This window comes from Cupressus sempervirens, chromosome 3 (assembly GCF_028749045.1).
Source record: "Cupressus sempervirens isolate cs-2001-9-10 chromosome 3, ASM2874904v1, whole genome shotgun sequence".
NCBI classification, from domain to species: Eukaryota; Viridiplantae; Streptophyta; class Pinopsida; order Cupressales; family Cupressaceae; genus Cupressus; species Cupressus sempervirens.
The window spans coordinates 716,750,829-716,769,198 of record NC_143120.1 but is presented as its reverse complement, the minus strand read 5'-3'; the positions used below and the strand labels follow the sequence as shown (position 1 = coordinate 716,769,198).

General features: G+C 34.6%; 1 protein-coding gene across 1 annotated transcript in view; it reads left to right on the top strand.

Annotated features, from left to right (window-relative positions):
* The window catches only part of EBS1 (EMS-MUTAGENIZED BRI1 SUPPRESSOR 1), a 189,500-nt gene that overhangs the window by 119,428 nt on the left and 51,702 nt on the right, over positions 1-18,370 (top strand). Inside the window, exons 14-20 of the mRNA XM_089821668.1 lie at positions 3,567-3,646; positions 10,855-11,017; positions 11,364-11,504; positions 11,664-11,769; positions 11,898-11,992; positions 12,115-12,239; positions 12,404-12,620. Of these exons, the coding sequence (XP_089677794.1) occupies positions 3,567-3,646; positions 10,855-11,017; positions 11,364-11,504; positions 11,664-11,769; positions 11,898-11,992; positions 12,115-12,239; positions 12,404-12,620 (927 nt within the window). The remainder of the gene's footprint in view (positions 1-3,566; positions 3,647-10,854; positions 11,018-11,363; positions 11,505-11,663; positions 11,770-11,897; positions 11,993-12,114; positions 12,240-12,403; positions 12,621-18,370) is intronic.

The window sequence follows — 18,370 nt, the reverse complement described above, 5'->3', positions numbered from 1 at the left end:
ATTTATTAATCTGAAAATACACAGATACATAAATATTAAATACATGGAAAAGACATAATAATATAGCTGCCTGTTAAAGAATGAAGAAAGACATATAGCAGTGATGAAGTCAATTGTTTACATTTCAAACAACAGTAACCTTGTTTTAAAGTCAAGGGATGGAAGCGACGGCGAATGAACTCCATATTCTACAGTGAACAATAATGACGGGAGACCTTGGATACATCAGTGATAAACTTCTGAAGTTACAACAATGGTATATCCACTTTTAACGCACGCACGCAGGCATACACACACATATGATTGCAGCGATTGAAACTGTAGCAACAAAATCAGAATAACTGCGAATAAACAAAGGAGTGGACTTATTCCATATTCCATACTGTGTAAAGAACGGCACGATGAATGTTGTAAATACAAAATTTTAGTTTGCGAGTTGCGGTATATTAATATGTCAGAGCAGCAATATACATAACGGCAGTCAACAGCTTTGTATGGAAAGAAACCAAGCGACAATGGAGTTAGCCCTTGGGTGTTGAAATAGATGAAAGTCACACCAGGAATCCACATCTTTATGGATTACACAGATTCCAGATGCTAAAAGACAATTATCAATTACATCAATATACAGTGATAAAGAGGTTTCCGGATAATAGCATTTTAGAATATACAGTAACGTGGAATGTATGCCATCAAAGATGATAGGTCCAATTCAAAAATTTAAGAGTCAAACATTAGTCCAGAGAAACCAATATTTGAAACAGTATGATAGCCGGAAGATTGTAGAGAATCAAACGACATGCTATTTGTGAACATTAAAATAAGATTTGATTAGAATATATGATTTTTTAAGAAAAGGGAATGACTTTTCATTTGAAAGGTCACATCTGCCCTTATAGTTAAAGTATAAATAAGGGATAAGTTATTTGTAAAAAATAAGTGAGAAGTGAAAGATGAGAAGAGAACAAGTGCTTCAAAGAATAAAAACATATAATCAGATTAAAATTCTGATATGTGTGTGTGTGTGTGTGTGTGTGTGTGTGTGTGTGTGTGATTGTATGTATGTTAGGATATGTTGGTTGATTAAAAGAAAATAAGAGAGAAGGGTCTATGCATGTAAAATTCATGCACAAATAAACTGGATTGAAGAAGAGAATTTTGTGCAATTAAAATATCCCTCATCAGTTGTAAGAGCAACAAAACTAAGGTGGAAGAGAAGTTTCGTCAGCAGTTGGAGTAGGAGCTTCTAGTAGATTGGAACCTAGGAAGTGTGGGAGTTGGAGCTTCCAGTGAGTTGGTGCTCATAAACATAGGGGTTGGAGCCTGTAGTAGGTTGGAGCCTACGCGTCATTGTAAAAGAACAAGTTTATATAAAAACTTTTACTTGTCATGGTTTTTCCCACATTGGGTTTCCACATAAACATTGTGTTTTTGTGTTCATGTGCATAATTGTTTATTTCAGCTTTCAGTGAGTCGGTGCTCATAAACATAGGGGTTGGAGCCTCTAGTAGGTTGGAGCCTACACGTCATTGTAAAAGAACAAGTTTATATAAAAACATTTACTTGTCGTGGTTTTTCCTGCATTGGGTTTTCACATAAACATTGTGTTTTTGTGTTCATGTGCATAATTGTTTATTTCAGTTATTTGAAGTTAGTGTTTGAATAAAAGTTTTAAACTGAAAACATTGTTATTATATTGATTCACCCCCACCCCACCTTCTCAGTATAATTGTGTGCTCTTCAATGTCCATATATATATATATATTACTGCTGCAATTGAATAACACAGAAATAACAGACAGTGAGATTAAAATTACAGCAGTCCATATCATATATAATAAATCAGTATTATATCATTAGGACAAAAATCTGATTCATATATAGAAGCATTGTCGTCATAATAAATTCAAAGTATACTTAGAGGGTGGTTGTCACATAAACTTGTTTAATCAGATAATTGATGTATCTGATATGCCAATTATCTGATTAATCCAATCATCTGATATCCATTCTCATTTGATCATCATTTGTCTCTCTTGTGCTATCTACTGAGCTTCTTGATCTTGGTGTTGAATTATTGCCTTAGGCAAATTCTTGCATGGTATTAGAGAAATACCAAATTCTTAACAGTATCAAAGCCTAGTTTGAATTAATATCAAAAGCATATACAACCTCAGAAAAATCTAAAATATCATCAAAAGAAATTTGCAATTAATTAAGCAATCACGGTGAATGGAATTAGATGTGAAGATAGACTTGAAGGTGCTGCAAACTTTGTCTTATGGAAAATTAGATTAATGATCAGAGAACAAGAACTAGGTTCATACATGGAAGATATTGTACCAGTAAACTCAGTAAATTATCATTTAGTCCCTGTCATATCGAAATTGGACACTGTCATGCCATGTTTACCTTATTTGAAAACCTGTATGAGATAATTAATACTAGTCAAGCCCTTGCATTGAAGCAACAATTGCATCATATAAAAATGAATAGGGGTGAAACTATTACTTCTTACTTTATAAAAATAACTGAATAAAGGGACCAATTATTATCTAGAGCAGAATAATCTTATCTTGGCACTTAATTTAGATTGGTATTGGCCGCTGGTAAAATTCAGGCATTGTTTTGAGATTTTTGAAAAATCTTTGGCCCAATGTCCAAATTGTGTCATGTTCCAGGTTTTATTAAAGATAGCTGCAATTTACATTTTTAAAGTTCATTTGCAAATGTTGGGTTTGAACAATAATTGAAATAGTCCTATTTGGTAAACTGGAAGTTCCAAATTTTCATTCCATGCGTTGTCATTGATTTGTAATTTGGTTATATCTATGCATGATTTCAAAACAACATAAAAAATACACATTCCTCATAAACTAATCATTCAGTTCTCAGAGAGATTAGAGTTAGAACCAGCTGGAGTGCTTACGAACATATCCATCAAATTTTTCATTGCTGATTGGTGTCTGCCTAAGTAATATTTATGTTTAGTATAAACAATGTTTGGACTAAAAATCAAATATGAATAATGTAAACATTTCTGAAACTGAATCTGGAAATTGATCTTGTAATTGGAGAGTGTTTTGATGACTGTTTGCTTGCTTATTTATTTATTTTTGGTTTCTTCCATATTCATAATATCTCAAACAAAATTCATACTTTATCATATGTTTTATCTTGAGTTCTTCCTTGTATCTGCTTCATTTTTATAAACTTAAAAGTGTCAAGTTTGTCATCTGGCTAGACCATTCATACAATCATCTTGGTCCATCAACTTAGACCATTCATACCACTTTCTTTTATCGGTGAACTCTCTGATGAAGGGCTTATATTTTTTCTGGAGCTCTGGAATCTAGGCCCACTCTTCTGACATTAATCATATCAAGGCAATTGCTAGAATTTTTGGTTTTCTTAATACTTGCTTAAGAAATCAGATGAAAAGATAAAGAGAAGTATCTAATATCTGAGTCTTGGCACTATATTTTAGTAATCGCTTTAACTAGGTTGAGCATCTTAAGGCAAGCATTTTTTAGATATTTTAACTCTCCTATGAAATTATATGACAGGTGAATAATCTTTGGGATGCTGATGAAGATGAGGTTGTCGGAATAGGTGATGTGGAACATGCTTTTGTGGAGACTATAAAGTAAGCAAACACACACAATTGTTTTCCAAAATTTATTTGTTTACTATTTTCTCATCCCAGCTGTTTCACATCTATGATTTCTTGTTGCTTCATCCATGTGCATGTGAATGTGACTGAAATCCCCAGATTAGGTATATTTTGCTATGATATGGATATGATATCTACGAACTGGTTCTATCAAGGTGTGCAAATATTTGGAATATTGTGGAGAAAAAAATGTGCTTTGAGTGCCAACAATGACTAGTTTTAGATACTTTCACAAGGGAATTTGTTTCCGAGGTCCACACATCATATAAATCTGTTGATGATTGTAGCTTCGGTTGGATAAAATGAAACAAATCTATTAAGTACACAAACACACACACACACACACACACACATACTTAGTATATGAGATACAATATGTGTACTAAATCAAATATAATATATATAAATGTCTATACTGAAGAAGTCCAAATGCTATCTGTGGTTAATATATATATATATATATATATTAAAGGAAGTGCTTATACATAATATTTCACCGATCATATAAATGAAAGTGAGCAAACAAACAAAATTAGTTGACCAACAAATGTTGACCGAGCAGCATGATTAAGTTGGTTTGTTTGTATTAATGGGAGTCTTGACCCACTATGGATCACGACTCCTTCATGGGGTCATGATCCACCATGGATCGTGACTCCATCGTGGAATACATTATACACACACGAGGAAGAAGCCCCGGCAACTCTGTGCCAACAGCTGCTTATTTATTTCCTTCTCTTGAAACCTACCTGGTCTCTCTGCAGACTGACCCCAAAGGAGAAGAATGTAGGGGGCCCATAAAATTCTAGGCTACCCAACGGGAGGTGATGAGGGGCAGCCATGAAACCGGAACGGAAGGGGCCCCTACAATAATATGTTTGGGGGTGGCCAATCAGATCGAGTGCCCTGTAATGGGCCTATTGCTGCTTAAGAAAGAAAGCCCTACAATTCAGACAAGTCACTGCAAACACATCAATAAAACATCTTCTCAAGTACTTCATTTGCATCAGCATTTATTAATTCAGTCTATCACAATAAGATATATATATAATTAATTTAGTACAGTCTGCAAACAGACTTATAATTAAGAGAATTATATTTAAGATTGATAAAAGAGTATCGACTTTATATAGAAAATAATTTGATCATCAAACTTTAACATGTACAGTCACACGTGCACGCACGCACACACACACACACACACACACAGATGCCCACATGCACACACGCACGCGCACACACAGTTACATATGTATATTGCACCTAAGCAAGAATAATTGTTCATTGAGTTTGAAAGCATCCTTTCATCATTCAAGTTGATTGTTAGCGTCTAGTACATGTTGGTCTCATATGAAGTTCCTTTTATACTGGCATACCTATTAAGTCCACCTTTTCTGCCTTTCAGTGGTAAAAGAAAATAAATGTCTAGGAAATATCCTTGCCGTGCTGCTTAGGAGATTCATTGTTTATTATTAACATAATAATTTTACTGGCACTGGACAATGTCATTGTAATTTTGCATATTATATTGACTTAAATAGAAATCCTATTTGGCTAGGAATATCGTTGCCAATGCTGGTTAGGAGATTCATTGTTTATTATTAACATAATAATTTTACTGGCACTGCACAATGTCATTGTAATTTTGCATATTATATAGGCTTACAATAGAAATCCCATTTGGCTATCCACAAAACAAACTATATGAGAAAAACAGAGTGGAATCTCAACAAAGGAAACAATTTTCTTAATTTAGTTGCTAGTTGGAACCAACAATGTGTCAACATGAAACCGTTACAAAGTTATATATCCTATTAAACTATAATATTTCTAAGACACTCCCTTAATGACGAAGTTGGATTCCATCTATGTCCTATTCATATATTCTTACATGATAAACAATATTCTTAGACATCTTGAGGAATCATTGATTTTCAAAAAAGCTGAATTTGGCATAGTGGGAGCAAGTTGCATCGCTACCAACTTTTGCACAGCCACATCACCTTTTGATGCCGTATTGATAACTACCTTATATTCTGCTTTAGCAGAAGAGAGGACAACTTTATGTTGTAACTTGCTTGGCCGTGAATCTTGTTTTTATAGATTCAAGTAATATGAATTTGGAGGAGTGCTAAGAAAGAAGGTCAAAGGTTGACCGTTCCTTGAAATGATAATCAATTGATTGAAAATAAAGTAATTACAAAGGAGATGAAGACTCTTTAAATAATGAATTATAAAAACCAAACGCTTGTTAATAGAGACTGGAAACAAGAATGTACTAAACTATCTAACACAAAAAATAGAAAGGTGCTAATTAAACTAACTAGACATCTTAAGAGACTCAAATGATCATTATGAGGTAAATAATACATTATTATTCTAATACTCTCTCTTAACAGTCCATTTATAAATTAACTACCCTATAAAAGACTTAACAAAATCTGCAGATCATTTGGCCATGGATACATAGATGGCTGCCCCTTTCTCTTCAGAATGCTCTACAACATGAGCCTGATGCTGAGACCCTCCTTGGTGCTACAGAATTGTTGGATATGACCAAGTTCACCATAATCCTTCCAACATGATGTTGGCTCACAAAGCTATCCCTTCCTTTATCCAGAGACACTGAGATCTGCTTTAAAAAGCTATAAATAATTCTGGAAAACAACAATTTTGCCAAAAATTGTCAAAAGCAACAAAACCCACAATATTGTAAAAATATATCAAAAGCTTAATCTCCAGTACATGTACAGGAACAATTTTCACCATTGAAACCCTAAACACTCTGTAAGAAATAACTATCTAAAAAAAGAGTTATAACATTTTTTATGGAGGAGGAAAGCCATGATTTTGTAAAAAACACGACTTTGCAGGGTAGATGAAATCTTTAAGAACTAGGAGTCACAGACTATAAGAGCCGTAATTTGCATACAATCCAAGGCGCACAATTTGCGAAAGCAGGGCTGATAAAAAACCTGATTTTGCCCCAAAAAACCCTTGATTTGGCATTCTTTGAAATCTGCAAAAAAAATAAATAAAAGAACTTATAAATCTTCATTTGCACTTTCAGAAACCCTAATTGCTGAAACTTTTGATTTTTATTAAGAAGAATGAAAAATTACTTTTTAAAACTTTTTAGGTTTCTACATAGTTTTTCATAAAAATTGTTTAAAGGTCTTGAAGTTTTATTCTAGATATAAAACTACAAATTTAAAAATTCGCAAAAAGATGTAACTAGTTTGAAACTATGTTCCCTTGAATATCCGGGATGGGGATGCGGGGCGGGTTTCCAAGAGAGAAAATTTTTATTGGCGACTTTGGGGACGGGGGGAAGGGGGGGCAACAAACAGGGATGGCTATATATATATATATTTTAAAATATACACTGAAATTTGCTAATATACATGTCATTCATATGAAACTAAGCACAAAGCATGTCATTTAAACATTATAGAACCTTAGCATACACCATTTGAATGCCATCTAGGGAATATTACCCAATTTCAGTACTTAATTGTCAATATGCATTTCAATATGTGAACAAAAACATTCAAATATAAGTTTAGGAGTGAACGATATCATAAAAATCTGAAAATCTAAATATGCCCAAAGGCTAGAGGGCTGCCATAAAGTATCAATGTATCATCATCATGTTCAAGCTCAACATAGAAAACTGAAGCAGACTGCTGCTCCTATTGCCCCTGCCACCATGTAGGAAGCAAAGTTTTTATTTTTTTTTGGTTTCGTTTTTTTTCGTATGGAAAAAATTGGGGACGGCCGGCTGTCCCCGGTATGGTCAAGGGGCGTTTGGATGTCCCCTTTCCGTACCCGGGATGGCAAGCCTTCCCTCGTTTTTAACCTAGGCGTCACTGAGTACCCGAAACATCTCCTTCCTTTTTTGCACTTTTGGGGACGGCTGGGGGACGTCCCCTCGTTCTAGGGACATCCCTGTCTCGGAAATATGGAGATTTTTGCCATGAAATGATAATCGATTGATTGAAAATAAAGTAATTACAAAGGAGATTAAAGCTTCTTAATTTAGGAATTACAATGAGAATGTTGTTAAAAGAAACAGTTGTTAAGTGAGAGCAGATGGATCATTAATGTTGCAGTATGTACTGAGGACTAGACTGCAGATATTCTAATAAAATCTTCAAGTCTTGACAAATTTGACAAATCTCAAGATAAACTTGGTGCAGTTGATAGATTAACCACTAAGGGAGGGTATTGAAATAGTATTGTAGTTTTCAGTTATAATGGCTGTTAAGTAGCATGGATCTTTTCTGCAAATGTAATAATATGACCATTATGATTGATATGTTCCAAATGCAGATTTGGATATCATATAAATATGAGAGGAGACATGAAGAGACATGTCTCCTAGGTTTAATCATCATTTTATATATATATATATATCCTACAACACAACGGTAAATTGTGAGCCTCTTATAAGGGAGGTCTTGGGTTTGAGTCTACTCAAGCTTAATAAATAATAATAATAATTAATCACAACACATAATGATTAATCTTGGCTTCAGCCTCTTACCATTTAAAAATAAAAATAAAAATGATCAATGCTGAAGCCTTATGCTTGATGAAGAATGTGAATTTGCACACAGAGAAATGAAATGCTGCCTCCTGATGGTCAGACGCAGCCATGTGGAATGAGATGCTGACCATGTAATTTGGTTGTAGCAAGAAACTCCAGATGCTGCTGTAGCAGATTGCAGCCCAATGAATACTTCTAAATGGCAGTTATACTGATGATTCTATGCAGAAATCCAAATGACTGATGGCTGTCTAACCTATCTCCAATTTGGAGCAACAATTATTATTGGGTCCTCAACAAACACCTTGAATTGTCAGCTTGAAAATGCAGACCAGAAATCAGTAAAAGACATGATTCATTGGCAATGAAAGTCAATTCAAAGTGCAGACCAGATTGGTAGAAATCTTAGATTTCTCCAAACCCTACGACAAAACCCCTGAGCTCTCCTATTTTACGAGAACATAAGCATATTGGAATGAATCAACTTCTTCCAAGGAATGCACTTTTATAACATTTTAGAGCCAAAGCTTATTCTTTAACCAAACACCATGTAGCTTATTGGTTACTCCTTTTGCGTAAAAGACTTCATTTCTCATAAAGCAACTTTATGTTATAATTTAAGGTTGACAAACAATAAAGTCGCTTTATTAAATTAAAAACCCACTGCTCCAAAATTAATCTGTTCACTGATAAAGTGATATCTTGATGCAGAAGGTTCTTGTTTCATGTGCCCATGAATTAAAACTTTTCATCTCGATTCCCATGAGCTATCACACTAATGACCATTAAACAATTTCAATTAAAATAACAACTTTAGTAAATATAATTAAATTATAACCTATAGTGCACCCAACTTGCAAAAATGGCCTAATAACATAATTTAAAAACTGATGGCGCAAGAGTGATCCCGAAAATAAAAGATGATGAATGGTCTTGACTGGGTGACTTACTGAATATAGACACTCCCTCCAAGAATCTTGAAGCTCAAACCAAAAGTTAGAAGTAAATTTGGAAGCATCATATAAATCCTCTAAATCATTTGTTGACATATATAAATAGTAAGTCCCTCAAAATGGAGCCAACCTCACAAGTGACCACTGGAGAGAAATAGCTCCACATCTAGGTCCTCTAAACACCCATATCAGCCTACAAGGACCCAAAGAAGTAAATTTGAAAGCATCATATAAATCCTCTAAATCATTTGTTGACATATATAAATAGTAAGTCCCTCAAAATGGAGCCAACCTCACAAGTGACCACTGGAGAGAAATAGCTCCACATCTAGGTCCTCTAAACACCCATATCAGCCTACAAGGACCCAATGATAGGCTAAACCCATCGACTTTGATGCAACTCAAATTGGGGAGATTACATTAATGCATGTTAATCATTGGAAAATGGTAACCTCATAGTGAAAGGCATGACACTATGATAATAATATATATTAAGTCAATTCTTTAATCATTCTCTAATACAGCCAAGTGGGTAGGGAGCTTACACAAGTGAAGGGAGTAATTTGATTACTCTGACGCAAAAGAGTTCCAATAAGGGTGAGAACCATGAGGGAGCCTCGGGCAAATTGTTTTCGTACTTGAGTAGTAGTATTTTGCCATCTGCTTTAGGGTTAGTGATTAGGAGAGGATTAAGGAATTCAAACTTAAGTATGTATTGTTTCTAAAAATGATGACATATGATAATTATTGAGAACTGACAATCTCTTAGCCTGAAACATTACAAATTTCCATCCCTATATATGATTCAAAACGTTAAAGGTGAATTTTAGAACAAATTATGTAAGACCCTATTAGGGGTCATTACAGAAAACACATGGATGGAAAGTTGACAATGATGTGATCAGGATATGTCAAAATTTGACATTCTTCAGCAGATCTTTGAAAGATACTCTACACTTATGAACAAAATTGGGCGCGCAGTATCTTAAGCATTTAGGTTGTATGGGTGCTGTATTTCTGTGTACATGTGCATTTTAGCAATATTTCTCTGTACAGTATGTTAGCATTTAAAACAAGAAGTATTTTAAGGATTTTCTGCACCAAGGAATTGCAAAGATCACATGATATTGTTGCTTTTGATGCTGCATGACTTCAGTATATCTAAATCTTGCTGCCAGGAAAATAATCCAGAGTCTAGAGGTTTGTTCAAAAACTACTGTAATGTATAATCAGGGTTTACCTCTTATGCATTTCCAGGCCTTTTGTATTTCAGTGCAAATCATTATTTTGAGTGCATGATAGCTTTTGAATTAGTTTTGAATCGCATTTAAATTAGAAAAAATTGGTTTGAGAGTTGTAAATATAATATACACTCTCTTTTCCATGGCATTTTGTTGCATCTAGTGGTCTATGCTTGTAGTATAAAAGCTGGAAAATATTTTATTACATATTCTTTTGTGCTTGTTTGTCTTTACTTGCCTGTAGAATTTTGTTTCATTTTTATATTGAAAATTCTACATTTCTTAATATTCTCTATGTTTATATTGAAAGTTGTGTTATATGGATGCAAGGATCGTACGATCTATTTTTGTTGCTCCAAACCTTAAGGTTTGCAAAAAAAAAAATGTGGAGATTTATATGTGATTTAATATTCTGACTAGTTTTGTGTTTCTATGCAGATCGAAAGCTGATTCACCACCACAAAATATCTTGTTGAGTTTGGAAAATGAAGTGAATTTTAAAAGCCCGGCTTATCAAAGTACCTTATTTGTGTTCAAGCTGGGGTTGTCAAAAAACCAACCCTTTCTTCTGATGAATGGTCTTGTTTACCCAAATAGTCAGGTATTTCATTTTCTTTAAGTCATACCTCATTTACTGGTGATTTAAAGAGGAACTTTATCTAGGGACAAAGCATTGTTTAATTATGCTCAAATTCCATATTATTATGTAATACTTACACTGCCTTTTTCTTATTTTTCTATTTTATATATATGCGACTTTGATGGTCGCATGTGCACATGCTTCTTGACAAGTTATTGTGTGTGAATGACTGCCAAATGCACGTTTTCTGGTTAAATACTGTTTATACTTGTGTTCACATAATTCAGTATTTTCTGCTTATGTTTTGATATGTTAGTACTTATGCTACTCATGCACATCTTAAAGTGTTAAATATTCCATGACATAGGAACCAGATTCAGCCATTCAGGCTATGAATGAGGAGCTTGTAAAAATTCAAGAAGGGATCTACTATGGGCATATTAGTTCCAGTACAGATATTTTGGAAAAATTCCTTTCAGAGAGTGGTCATCCTCGATACAATCCACAAGTAAGCAAGGATAATGGTTGCGTAATTGAGAAACACAAGGCAGGATAAGGATGTTGTTTAAATATTCCCAAGTTTTATTTAATGTAGTTCTACTCGTGCTTGTGAAGACAATGTCTTACTTTTGGAGTGATTTATTTGTATTTACAATGATGTATGTAGATCATTTATAGTGGGAAGGGACATCAGAAGTTTGTGTCACTTTGTGCGTCGGTTGCAAAGAAGGATTCTGTAATAATGAAACTTCAATATCTACATTCTCCAGAAAGTAAGCTAAAGCTATTTACTTTAATTGAAAGATGTTGGATGTGCTTAATAGGCAATTTGTACATGTTTAACAAACTGCACTTGGAAGCAATAACTAATTATTTTTCTCCGCCTGCCTAATTGAAATAGCTGAAAATGATGTGAAGCCTGTCACTCATCTTCTGGCTGTTGACCTTACCTCAAAGAGAGGGCTGAAGTTTCTTCGCAATGGGATTCGCTATTTGGTAAGCTTGTACAGGGCGAGCTATATGTTAAACCTCAGATTCAATGCAGTCTGTATCACTGCTAAATTTCTAATTTCTGGTTTCCATGCAAGAGTTTGACTCAACTTATAAATTGATTGCAGTTGGATGGTTCAAGGAGGGCACGTGTTGGTATACTATATAATATGGATAATTTAGATTCTTTATCTGAGAAATCTCCTCCTTTTCTTCTTATGAAGGTTATTGATTCTGCTGTATCCTCTGTCAGGTTAGTTGTGAGTCAAGTTGCATTTCATTCAATGTTGTGTCAAAATTATTTGTTAGATTTGAATCTTTAGTGCTTTGCATGCTACTAGTACAAAATGAAAAGTTGGTGCAATTGGCTGGCATGCATTCTCTTGGCTAACTGATTCATGTTACTTTGTGTGATAGGGATCATGGAAAGGCCTTACACTTCTTGAATCAGTTAATTGTTTGGTATGAGTCTCAACATATATTTTCTTCACAAGAAAGTGATCCCAATGTCAGTACCTTCATTGAAGAAGTTTCGAAGTTGGCCGAATCAAGTGACTTGAAGTCTGAAAAGCTGAAATCTGAGCTATCAGTAGGCACTTGGGATATTTTAAGTTTCAAATACTATTTGCAAACGGTATGCTGACTACTTGAACCTTTCAAGTGGAAAATATTTTTTCAGGGTCACTCAATATAGTTGTTATAGGATTTGATTGTGTGAATGTTTATGGATTACAACTGGTAAATCATGTCTTATAGTTATGGCAAGAGGTGTAACTTCAACTGCAATAACTGGATTGTAATGGAGTGGGTGGATAATAATAGTCCCTTACAATAACTTTGATGACACCTGTCAATTCCTCCTTAACACCCAAATGTCCTTAAAAATTAATATCATTATTAATAATTAGTGCGATAATGTCTAATGCTGCATGATATTTCGGGGATGGCAATTGTGAGACTGGCATGTAGTGATTGTTTTTTTGTGGGAGGCAGTATAGAATCAAAATTCAAGATTAGACATTGGACAATGTTGCATTTATTGATTTAAGTATAGCAGCCAAAGTTTCTGATTACAGTGCTTAGTTTTTTCATTATGAAAAAGAACCTGAAGGATATAAATTATAAATTAGTATGCAATGACAACATACATTGCTTACAGCTGTATGCTTCTATTTGGCATAAGCATGATTTGAATTTCACTTTAACAATGCATCACAAGGATATGCCTATGCTTGAAAAACCCAAGTCTCAGAGATGGGGATGTCTCATTTGTGAGACATGGGTAACAATGCACAAACTCCTAGCTGTCCTGGAAACGTGTGAATCCTTGAAAGTTGCAAATTTTTCTTCTCGCTAAAAAAATGTTTTAGAAATTGCTTTTAAAGCTTTAGAATGTCATATATTGCATTAATTAAATCATAATTCAAGTGTTACATATGTCATACTACCCTCAAATGAATAAATGATAGTCACATAGAATCTTGGAATGGGACCAAAGAGTTGGATTTGAGACAATATAGGTTACAATCAATGCTGGGGGTTAATGGAATGTGCCCTTGATGCATTTCATGTTATGGTTTAGGTTAGGGTTGAGTTTCATAGCTCCTTCCACAAGGACCAAATTAAGGTACTTGAAACCACATGGACCTTAATGGCACACATCATTATTTGTAACTTTAGCACTGCACTTTCAGCCATAGTTCAACTTCTCGTTCTTTGCCACTTGTCGGCGAGGCCAAAAATTTTTTTCTCAGCAAATATCGGAGAGAAGTCGGCAACTTCTCGGGAAAATATTGGGAATTAAAAAATGACTTTTATTTAATTAAAAATGCATTTTTTCACAAAATTCAATAAGTAGATGCATGTATTGAGTCAGTACATGAGTAAACAAACTAAACAAGATGATCTAGATATATATAAATGCAATAAGTAACAAAATCGCATCCTCATGTAGAATGCCAATGTAGTCATAGACTTTGAACTCTGAAACAAGTTACAAATAGTAAATACCGAGTTGTCTTTGTCAAAATATAAGCAAATACAATTGTCAAGTTCAATATGAAACTATTCTGACTCTACATCTTCCTCTTCCCCATCCCAGTAGTTCTAGTAAAAACTATGGGAGAGGGAGGGGGTCATTTGCTTGGAAAGAGCTTCGAATCCAGTTTGAATCCACTCCTAATCCATTGGAAATCACTACAAATCAATGCCAAACACTTGGTGCTGCTCCAAAACCCTTCTCCTCCACCCAAGACGCCAAACACAACAAATGAAACAATGAAATGTTGTTTTTTGTAACTGCAGGTTTATACTAGACACTGCCGTGAGAAAATTCCAAGTTATTGTGAGAAATTGGCGATATATCACTGACTTCTCGCCAACTTCTCGCAGCGGTAAGTTGAAAATCTCGGCACCCTAATCTGGTGATAAAAACTAGAGTTTTCTCGCCGCCTAAAACTTCTCGCGAGAAGTTTACTTATTGGTGATAAAACGGCGATATTTTAATCTATGCTTTCAACTTTTCTCTAATACCAAGTCATTATTTCTAACCACATATTTATTTTTCATCCGTTCTCTCAATATGATTTTGTCACATGGTTGTCAGAGACAATGCCCATGACATATTCCATGTGTTTCAGGGTAGAGTTGAGGGGTAAAGTCACCTCTGCCAAGAACAAATTAACAGCATTCACGACCACATGGACCTTCACGGTACACACCATCATTCATTATTTTTTCATCATAATTCCATGTTTTCTTTAAGACTAGGTCCTCATTATTACTAATCACAATAACAGTCAGTGTGATTCTTCTTGCAAAGAACTTGTGCCTTCACTCTAAGACCAATCACATACAACTTCAATATTATTTCATATTCACAGTGTTAGAGGGTGGACAGTTGAAGTTGGATAAGATACATACTAGCTAAAAATGCTATATATATGTTGACCAAGACAATAGCTCTAGAGAAGCTGATGTTGTGTTTAGTTCTATTGGTCTTCAATCTTGATCATAGTGGAAATGAGAATCAGTCCAGTCTAGATGCATCACTCTAGTGGGAGCTACAAGGGAGGTTGTGTTGCTACAGGATCACTCTCCAAGGAAGAGATTGTTTGTGTCGAGCTTGATCAATCTCCAAGTGAGAGATTGTTTGTCTGTGGTGACTTATCAGGCAAGTACTATGCACTTGCCATGTATTTTTGGGATTTTTATAAAGTTGGGTTTATTTTGTCGATTGACCTTGTAAGTTGCCTCAAAAGACTTGATAAATGAGTGATTATGTGTTGTGAATTCATTAGATTGTAATTTTCTCTTTGTTGGACAATAAAATAAATAGATGAATGTTTCTCTAGTGGATATAGCCCATTTTGGGTAAGCCACACATATTGGGTGATATCTCTCTGTTATTTGTATTTCCGTCCTCTCTTATTGTTGAAACTTGGGAATATATGTTTGGTTGTTTGTTTTCATTGATGTCAAATATTTGGTTCCAGAGATGTTTGCGTTTTCTCAAACATTGTGGTCTGACAACCTTCTATACTTGGAGAAATAAGATTGCGTGCTAGGTATGATAGTGTTTTGGAACCTTTAGAATAGTGCAAGCAGTAGAAGACATGTATGTTTTCAATGAAAGTCAAGGATACATTCAATATTACAAAACAATGGAAGACAAGTATGCGTTCAATATTACAGAATAGTTGAAGACAATTATGTTTTCAGTGATACACAACTGTGGAAGACAAGGATGTATTCTTGAGATTGTATTTAGTGCTTCAGAGTTACTTTATTGGGTCCAAAAGTCTTTGGTTCTGTTTGGATATTAGTGGTTTAGTAACAATGTTATGTAGTTGAAGATGATAGTTTTACAGTAATAGATGCTGCAATTGTACTTTCTGGAAGGTTTCTTTTCTAGAACTCAAGGTTGAAGATATGCAGATGTATTTTGTATTGTATTCAGATTATTCTCTTGGTTGGAGTGTTTTTTGGTGTGACGGAAATAATGTATTCAAGTGTTGTAGTTATCTTCATTTTGCAGTCTAGTTTGGAAATGTGTTGTGAGGGCTTTGGACATGGGTGGTTGGCAAGTAATATTGTTTTTGACATGGCGTGTGGAGGTCCACATATAATTGGCAAGTTAGGTGTTTTTTAGGCTAGAATGTTTCTATACCTTTGAGATGGCTATGGAAGTTGTTCCAATAATTGCGGATTTGGTGTTGGGATATGTTTAACATGTTCGTGGTCCCCTCTTTCTTGGAGTGGATCATGCTTCTTGATTTAGGTCTAGGTTATACATTAAATGTTTATCTCTTATCTGAATGGGTTTGTGTTGTGTATGACCCATGCCTATAATGCTTATCTCTTATCCGATTGGCTCCATTTTATGTTTTGGTCTAGATGCTTTTGGCATGGGACATTATTGCATTTTGATATTGCCATGACCAACTCGTAAATTAAATTGAAGTCACCTTTGGCATGGCTGACCTTGTAAAATTCAATGATCTATCTTGTATATAAGTACAGTTTGTGTTTTGGTAAAATGCAAGTGTAGTCCAAGGGGCTTAGCTTGGTTGAAGCAATGAGTTTTCATTGTGGACACCGTGGTTCAAATCCCAAGAGGGAAATCTTTGTGGAATTCTAAGTTGTGACTCTTGGTCATCATCTCATTGTAAAAAGTGGATTCTAAGTTGTGACTCTTGGTCTTCCAATTGTTATTTCTAGTGTGATTGCTTGTAAGGAGCTTGAATAAGTTGTAATTGTTGCTCTTAAGGAGCATTCGATTTGTATATGATCTTAATATTAAAATGCAAGTGGGAGGCAAATGTGGGCAAACTAGTGAAGATTTACAAGGAGAGTTTCAAGCGAGTAGAAACCAGTGAAGGTAGCGACCATGTGACAAAGTTGTACAATTTAGTTCCATTATTAGGAGAATTTCTCTCTTTATCTATTGCTAAGAGTTGTATGTACCTTGTCCCTACGATTATGAGTCTTACATGGACAAATTCTTTACAAATTCTTGCTACTTTGGTATTGTGCCTCAGTTGCAAGTTTGGAGCAGTGATCTCCTATATGCATTAATTGTTGTATTTTCTACGAGCCTCTGGTTGCAAGTTCAAAACAATGAGCTCCTACTATCTTTTGTAATTACACTATACACATCAGTGAGTTATCTTTGGGGGCAACTGCTCACTGTTGTTTTCCCATTTTGGGTTTTCCACATATAAAATCTTGGTGTTTATGGGTTGTTAGTTATTGTTACATCCCAATTTTTGGCTCCTTTTGAAATGTTCATATAACTGTTGAGGTATCATGTGAAGTCTGTTGATAGGTAAAATTAGTTACAATCATGTGAAATGGTAAGATGGTTAATCGTTATAATCTCATATGAAGTTGGCATGATAGTTACCTCTTATGATGATATTTTAATGCTATTTTGGAAAGTTGGTTATTTATCAAGAATTCATGGGAATTCAAAAGGCGGTTAGCTATTATGGTTGTTTATGATTAACAACTTGTTATGGTAATATGATCTAATTGTGGAGAATTTCCTTGTAGGCAACACTTCAAAGGGGTGGAAGCATTGTCAGAAAAGAATTGGGCACAAAGGCACCACCATCACTGGGCAATTAGGTATGAATCTTGAATCACCATGGCTAAGGGAAAACGACTAGGCAAGCAAGAGTGTAAGTTGGGCAATACCATGAGCTACTTGGTCAAACATATTAAAAAAAATATAGCTATCATTATCAAAATTCATGTTCAGAACCATTACCTTTGTTGTTCTATATTGGTGTCTTCATTTTCTTCATCATTATACACACACACACACACACACACACACACATATATACACATATACACATATATTTATAAAGGTATGATGCCACCATGATATTAAATCTCCAAGCTCGTCTCTATTAACAAATGTATAAATATATACATGCACATATATATCGAGAGGATATGAGGTTAAGATAAATCATAATTCTTTGAATTACGCATGTATATAGATATACGTATTTTAATAATCATGACATTGGCCATAATGATAGCATGATGACATTATTTTGAAAACAACATATATACATTTTTATAGATATTTGTTTTAATAAACTTCTCAAAGGAACTCGTTAATATTAAAAATTATAACTCTCTAAGGCGTTGAATGCACATGGTGCTCCTTGAAACTTTGAATTGGTGAACCAAGAAACCAAAGTTCTTGTTTTAAATTGCCACCTTGGGCTGTGGCTTTAAGCTTTCTTTGTCTATTTTGCCAAGTTAGGACTCATCTTTTCTTTTCCTTTCCTTACAAACTGCATTTCTTTCTCTATGGCTTTGTTCTTTCCAGTCGGCACCTTTTTTTGCTTGGCTCCCATTATAGAGTGT